General features: G+C 42.4%; 1 protein-coding gene across 1 annotated transcript in view; it reads right to left on the reverse strand.

Moving 5' to 3' along the window:
- Positions 1-275: 275 nt before the first annotated feature.
- Positions 276-8,128, reverse strand: part of trps1 (transcriptional repressor GATA binding 1) — a 60,352-nt gene continuing 52,499 nt past the window's right edge. The window contains exons 10-12 of the mRNA XM_022747146.1: positions 7,042-7,164; positions 1,698-2,313; positions 276-1,514 (exon numbers count right to left, since the gene is read on the reverse strand). Of these exons, the coding sequence (XP_022602867.1) occupies positions 688-1,514; positions 1,698-2,313; positions 7,042-7,164 (1,566 nt within the window). The 3' untranslated portion in view covers positions 276-687. The remainder of the gene's footprint in view (positions 1,515-1,697; positions 2,314-7,041; positions 7,165-8,128) is intronic.

The raw sequence follows: 8,128 nt of genomic DNA on the forward strand, positions 1-8,128 counted from the left end.
CTTCAAAATAACTTTTGGTTTTGGGTCCATTTGCACAGCGGGAAAACAGTTAAAAACTCTCAGAACAAAGTCATTCTTACCAGATCAGATCTGGTTGTACCAAGATAAAACAGTCTGAATGATGCTTCAGACTAGTTTGGGTCAGCTCGGGGTTCAGTTTAGCATGGTGCATAACAGATCAGCTTAGTTCAGTTCAAATTAAGTGTTTTGCTTCTAGCATGTTTTTTTTTTTTTTTTTTTTTTTTTTTTTAATTTTTTGCTCTGCTGTACGGTGGCTGTGCAAGTGCTGAGCTCCTCAAACTCATCCTAAATGAGACCAGTCCAACTCTCAGTCGAGCTTCCAATCCTCTTATATGGAAAGCACATAAGTGGCTGTTTGTTAAAGGTGATTTCAGCTGCATGCCCGGACTCCGTTGTTGAATACTTGCCACAGAGCTGTCAAGTGGCCGTCACTCAACAGAGGATTCAGGCTATTTCTCCAAACTGTCCCTGCAGCAGTTCAGCGGGATCCTACAATGATTTTTGACCATTTGACAGCCGAGTGCTTCCAGCATAAGGATGTGTTCCATTTAGTGCCCAGGATAGGCCCATTTTGACATGAGCTAGCCTCCAGGAACATGAAGGCATACAGCTTATTCATCCAATGAAAGGCGTTCTTAAAGGTTTGTGTCAGTCAAAGGCATCAGATTAATTACTCTCTGCGTTCTCATCTACATGTTTAGTCTCAGCAACAGTTGTGACCTCCATGGTTTCTGACATGTCAGCACTACTGTCTGACACCGTTTCGCCTCCTAATTCCTGGTTTGTTTTGTCATGACTCTCTACTCTTACCTCCTTTTCAGCTCCCGTTTCATCATCGTTGGCTTCATTGCCTGTAATTTCTTCTGCTTGATCATCATGACACACTCCTACGACATCATCACTTCCATGTGTGATCTCAATATGATCACCTCCATCTTTGTTTTCCTCTGGAGTCGCGCTTCGAGAGTCGCGCTCCGACATCACGGTGGCGCTCTGAATTTTGCCGTCTTGCGTGTGACCCTTCTGTTGTGACGTCTTGTCTGTGTACCTGTGTAAGCCCCTCTGTATGTGTGTGGTGAAATCATAGCGATCCACACACACATGCAGGCAAAAACTGCATTGGTATGGTCCCTGGTCGCCGTGGCAACTCATGTGCAGGGCATACATGACCTCGTCTAGGAAGTAGATCCCACAGTGGATGCATCGATTGGTCAGGTCATCCTGTGTGGCCACTTCCACCATTGTGCGATTCGATGAAACACTCGACCGACTTTTCGTCAAATGATCCTTCTCTTCCTTTCCTATCTCCTCTTTCTGGTTCCCTCCTTCATCAGTCCTCTCCTCCTCATCTTTCTCTCCTTTCCAGTTCTCTCTCAACCTCTCAGCTAGTGGCGACTCCTGCCTTCTCCTCTCAGCACCATTTGTTGAAATGTGTGCATTTGCAGCACTTGTATCTCGTTGTCTTATTGCAAGATCCAAAGGAGCCTCATTTTCTAACGATGATGATGAGGAGGAGGTTTGTGGATGAAGAGGAGGAGGAGGATAGTGAGGAGGAGCTGGAGGCGGCGGAAGAGGAGAATAGGGGGAGGCGCAGTAAGGCACCGTGTAGCTTTGCTGATGATGCTGTACCGGGGTCACCATTGCACCGAGATAATGAGTGTTATTTCCAAGGCTACCGGGGCTGCTTAGATTACTGATGCTACCAGGAACCCCAGAGGTGGCTGCCATCTTGTACTTGGTCCAGAATCTGAGCCAATCCGACTCAGGGGTCAAATCAGGCGAGAGGGTTAATGGTAAGGGTAAGGAGAAAAGAGGATACTGATATTTTTCAATGGGAGAACCAGGAGGCGAATAACTAGACGGTTTGGATGGACGCATGTATTTTTCAATCGGACTGCCTCTCTCTGATCCCCCTCCTCCTTTACCCCCCTCCACCTTTGATGTTATCCCTCCCTCTGCGATGCCCCCGTTGCCCTCAGCTACCAGCGAGGAGGGGGGATGTGAGGGGAGGAGAAGAGGAGGCATGCGTCTGTGGATCTCCAATGTTTGATTGGCTAAAAAGGCTTGAGTGGATCGGGGCGAACGTGAGCGAGGGGACGGCTGCTGGTTTTTGATTGATGCACAACTTCGGTCTGACTCCTCCCCATTCATGCGCTCCTCACTGGTGATTCGTTGCTGCTTGGGGGCAGGGTTTTCGGACGTCAGGGAATCGGGGTTGAGGCGTTTTCGGGTTCGGCGCCGGATAATTTGCTCACCGTTGTTCTGCTTTATGATGTTTAGAGGTCTCGGTGTCTAGAAGACGAAGACAACACAGAAGAAAATGGAAAAACAAAAAGATTAGTAAACATTTAATATGAAATGTGGTGATCAATTTTCTTTTTGATAGAGATTGCCATATAAATTATTTAAGGTCGATTGTGTGACCTGACTAATAATGTCAAGCATACAGAGATCAGCGTTATCGGACTCTGGTGAAATTAAATTAACTGCATCATAAAACAGAAGCTGTAACAATTGAGTAAATACAAAGTATTGATCTGACCTCACTGTCAGGCCAACAAACTGCCTGTTTGGACTGAATCAGTGATAGAAGAGTTGCACTAAAACTGACTGAAGATTGACAACTGTAGCTACTGTTTCTAACAATTATTACAAAGTAAGACTGCTAAAAAAAGCAAATCAGTGTCTCATTTCATATAGATTTGACCTAAGCTTAACTAAGTGTGACATGTTAAAAAAAAAAAAAAAAGACATATCCAGCACTCCCAAGGACTGTGGTTTCTGCCCTCACCACAAGGGGGAGCGCTCACATCTGATGTCAATTGAGTTTGCCCTGAAGGCTCAACTTTGGCTCCAACTTTTCAACAGATCCTTTCACAAACATGTACATATGCTTTCATTCATGCCTTAACTATCATCACATAATCTCTTTCACTCAAGTTATGTGGTAGCTTCTTATAATTTAGTTATAAAAAGTGCAAACTAGACAAAAAACAAAAAAAAACAAGACAAAACAAAAACTAAACAAAAAAAAAAAAGTGAAAGTAAGCACTGTGTAAGAGCCTTACACAGTGCTTTCATTAATCAGGTAGAAGTCAAGCAGAATTCCAAATAATAAAAACTGTTCAGTAACATCCGCAACACACAATTTCTGAAGCACTTCTCACTTATTCAATTTCCGACTGGGATTAATAAAGAACTTATAAAGATTTATGAAAGATGATGAAACCTTTTTGATGTTTTATTCCTAAATATGTGCCAAAAAAAAATCATCACAGTCAAAAACATTTCCAGACAAATTATTTTTCTTTCCTGGAAGTAAAATAAACAGAGCAGTTTAAAGAGAGTAAAGAGTCCACATTTCATCCCCAAAGTAATGACTTGCTATCCTTTCATTACTGAAGAACCAACTTCACTCAGTCCTCCTCTCTACACATCATATACTGACCTCCGCACGGCATTAACTGGAAACAATATCAAATTCAACATAAAGAGAACTGCTTTTCAAAGCTTGAAAAATACTTCCAGTTTATTGAAAGTTACACTGCCATGGAGGTTGAAGTGATTAGTAGTTCTCTGCTGTATGTGTGTGTAAGCACCGCAGCAGATGAAAACCAATCACACAAAGATGCACAGAGAAGGACCAAGCAATATGGAGGAATTAAAGAGGTGTTTAATTAGATGAAAAGCAAAAAGACGGGGATTCTATTTAAAGAAAAGAAAAAAGCAACAAAACTCTTATGACTAGAATGATTTATTCCTCTGTATATCTTTATGGTTATGAGTGACTGAGAATGTGTTTCTCTCACTTTATGTGTAAGGTAAAGACAAAGTGTGTGGGGTGTATCAAAGAAACTATTACTACATTCATTTTGACCACGAATCAACAATCTTAACTCCAACTTCTGTGTCCAAACTAGTCGTATAAAAATCCTTTATGAGGCTCAACCCTGTGGTTTAACGATAATGCACATAAATTTCAGACCAGCGTCACTGCTCCTTGTGCAGCCTGGATCATTATCATAAAACAAGTCGATCACTGAGAAGACTGACAGCCTCTACATTGACAAAATGATGTCAGTCAAATCACAGAATTTTTTCTTGTTATTTTTTTAGTCCTAGGGTGGTTGTGTTTCTACCTAAAGAGGGGTGAGGAGAATAAGAGAAGAAAATGGAAAGACAAGAGTAAGAAAAGGAGGTGAGATAAATGAGGGAAGGGGGAGAGTAATATATGGTTAACACAGGAGGAAGAGGCAGAGAGAGAGGGGACATTAAATACAGAGGAAAAACAACAGGAAGGAGGGAGGGGTGGAGGGACAGAGGATGATGGAGGATGACTAATTCTAAGCAGGATTTGATCTGTTCACACCGCTCAGGTGATAAAAGAAAGCCCACTCAGAAGTCAGTATACATGCTAGCAAACCCTTGCTCTTAAGTGTGCTATTGATGGCCACTATTGTCCCACAATGCAACGCACAGAAAAGACAAAAGGGAAATTGCGGATGATGGTGAAACAACTCGAAAAATAAATAAAACTACTACATTCAGAAAAACATTTTGCTGTGTTATTTGATAAGAGGGACTGGCAGTGGCATCTTACACACCCACTGGCGAAAACAATGTATCACTCCCCGGTGTTACACAACAATACAGAATGATGATTTATTGTATACCAACTGCAAAAACAGTGTACTATGAAGATTAGTTGTTATTCTCTACAGTTAGTGTGTTGTAGTAGTTGCTGCTCCTGTGAGGGCTCGCCACAGTGGATCACCATGCGCATATTTGATTTGGCATGACACGAACCGGTTTCCGGGGGAGCTGGGGATCAAACCATCAACCCAGGGATCGGTGGCAAAGCTGCTCTACCACCTGAGCCGTTCTCTACAGTTAGTATTTTGTATAGAATTGGGAAACTGCACAAGTCTCTCTACTTCTCCTGCTCCCCTTCTCCTCTTCTTGTCTCTTTCCGCCTGCTACACGTCCTGTCTTTTATAGTTGCTCTCTCTGCTTTGGTAAGACGTTTAACACATCCTGTTCAAGCCTGTCGTTTGTTGTCGTTCCTCCTTGTCCGCCTCTAAATGCCCTCCTCTTCTTTACCTTGCTGGTCATTGTGGTTCTTAAGTCACAGGGGGGGATGAGACTACGTGATGTTTGATATGTTTCGGTATGGGGAATGGATCATTGGTCTCTGGAGATAAGTCAGTGATTTATTTGTTCATTTAATTCATACAAGATATTTCATAATGGCAGCAGTCTAATTAACAGGATATGTGCATGAATGGCAAGATGCTCATCATTTAAAGGATTTTTGTGAGTACAATCCTGAGTATGTAAGACACCCAAATCACCAACCACACACACACACACACACACACATACACGGTAGCTGTACTGTTGTACACTTTTATGGTTGTAGGCTGGGTTTGATATAATACCTGGGCTGCGTTACTGGCGGTGCACATAACTCTCCCTCTATCTGTCCATCTTTCCCTCTCTCCTTCTCTTCTCAGATGTCCCCTCTCCTAATCTCTGTCTCCCTCCATCTCTCACTCTTTACACACACCCTCCACCTTCATTATCTCTCTCCTCACTCTTTACAGTCATCTGTTCCTCTTTCTTTGTTCCCCCATCTCTCTGTTTGTCTTTCTGTCTTTCTCTCCCTCCCTCCCTCCCTCCCTCCCTCCCTCGACGTCTACCTTTTTCTCCCTCGTTATTCATAACTCTCCCTGCCCCTCTCTCACTCTCAAGTGTTTTACTAGCTGCTATCCTCTCTAATAATGTGTGTAGAGCGTATAAAACTTTTATTATGGGATATAAAATATGGTTGTCGTGAAGATTGCCAAGAGTGGAGGGAGCTGGAACGTGATTGGAGCAGCAGATGAGATGAACGGGTTGGACCAAGGACGTCTGCAGGGGCAGGAAGGAGTAAAATGCGATAGCTTGTCATCCTCTAAAAGGTCTTTAAAGCTCCATTCGATAATTGCAGCACAGTGGCCTGGGCTGTAACCCAGTCACCCCACTGATGCATTTACTAACACTGTGATTTATTAGACTGAAACACTTTTGTTCATTTTGAAATTTTACAAGCTCATTTTTCAAAAGCCAATATGTGAACATGAATCTAAATATATATACATTAAGGCTCTGAAGGCTCATTTTGCACTTGTAATATTTGTAAACCCTTCAGCTAAAAAGGTATATCGAAGTGTTAAGTTAGCTTAAACCCCTTAAAACACATCTGAGGTAAGGAAGCTCAGTATTCTGAAGTCTGCTAAATTCCAGGCTGGGTCTTTATCTCATCTGTAATTCATGCAGTCTAATTAAATTTGGGATTTCCATAGACTTTCCCCAGGCTTAGATGGTAAAGTTGATTCATTCCATCATATTTCTCACTCCATGGAACTGGCTCACTGTGACTGCTGAAATGGTCTGTAACTCCCAGCACCCACCAAATCAAATATACTTTTTCCACAATATTACTTTTTCACAGCGGGATTCACAGAATATATACAAGAATTTTTCTGCAGTATGCACCATTTAATTTGCATAGTATGCAAATTGACCAGACAGGAGGAATGGTAATTAGTGGTCGAACCCACCCTGTAGATGTACTAGAACATAGCATGGAGTCTATAAAATAAGAGCTGGGTTTCCTGATCCAATACAACCACTATGACTATGAGAATACGTAGCTCTTCTATGAGTGGAGAGGAGGAGGGTTTCAGGACTGTGAATTTAATTTGTACGATGATACACCTATGAGTTTCAGCTCACTTGTAGGTATCACATTAACTTTCCTGTCTGTCTTGCTACATTCAAAGCGCTTTAGAAGTGTGAAGCTGTTCTCTCGTCGCTCCTCTAATTTGTTTGAAAGAAAACTGGAATAACCTCTGTACAACTACTGTACAGGTTTGTCTATTCATCTCACAGGTCTCCCACTCTGTTTAGAGTAATCAGCGGTGTAATGTACAGCTGGTGCAGACACAGCATCTGTTCACACGCCTGTTCATGACTTACCGAATGTAGTTTTTGGTATAAACCACATGCGTTGCAGACGTAGCCTCCGTTAGCATTCTTCCTCCACAGTGATGTCTTGGTGGTCAGACAGTTTGCACAGAAGACCCCGCTACCTCTGCGCCGCTGTGGACGGAGAAAAAGAGACAACATTAGAGAGTGAAAGTAAAAATATAGATGGATTAAGAAACTTGGGGAGGAGGAGAAAGGTGCCAAGTCATAGAGAGAAAAGAAATGGGAAAAAAAAAAAAGGAAAAAAGAAAATGTGGAAATAAATTTTGATACCTTTTTAATTTTCATGTCATTCAAGAACAATGGATTGGTAGTGAGGTTAGGAGACAGAGAGAGAGAGAGGAAACAGATTGGCTTGGTGGCAGAGAGATGATGTGCTCTCATTTATCACACCTAATGGGGAAATCCTATTGAGAACCCTGTTCTCCTCTCCACTGATTTTCTCTGTATAGACCAAGGTTAATAAAAACACCAAAACATACTTTACTGAAATAAAAATGATCTAGGTGAGCTAAATAACTGGTGTGTTTTATATGCGTGACGATGTTTCGGAGAGAACCTGGGCTCTTCCAAGACAGATGTGAGATACTGCAGTAATTTTGTCAAGTACTACTCGACGGATGTGCAAAGAGATGAGTTACGCTTTCACCTTGTAGCATAAAGTGCTTTAATGTTTACCTGAACTGCAGCAGGTACTTTACGGCAAGTATTTGACTTTTACTGTATTAGTCTCACACACACACACACACACACACACACACACACACTCCTCTGCAGTTCACGGAGCAGTGGTGCATAGAAAAGTAGTGTGTGCAAGGAACGGTGGAGGGGGTGGGGGTGAAAAGGCCAATTGTCGTGGCAACGTGCTCCATCACAGTAATGAGCCAATCACAACGTTTCTCCATCCCATTAAGTCTCTGGCCCCATTCACCACCTTTATGACCCTGAGAGGACAGCATACCTCGTCTCTCTTCTCCGTGAGTCTGTCTATTCTCTCTCTATCTGCCTGCCTATCCAACCATTTCTTTTTCTCTCTCTGTCTCTTCTATAAGTTTCTATCTCAGCGTTGTCGCTTACC

This window comes from Seriola dumerili, unplaced genomic scaffold (assembly GCF_002260705.1).
Source record: "Seriola dumerili isolate Sdu_G_001 unplaced genomic scaffold, Sdu_1.0 BDQW01000110.1, whole genome shotgun sequence".
Classification (NCBI taxonomy): domain Eukaryota; kingdom Metazoa; phylum Chordata; class Actinopteri; order Carangiformes; family Carangidae; genus Seriola; species Seriola dumerili.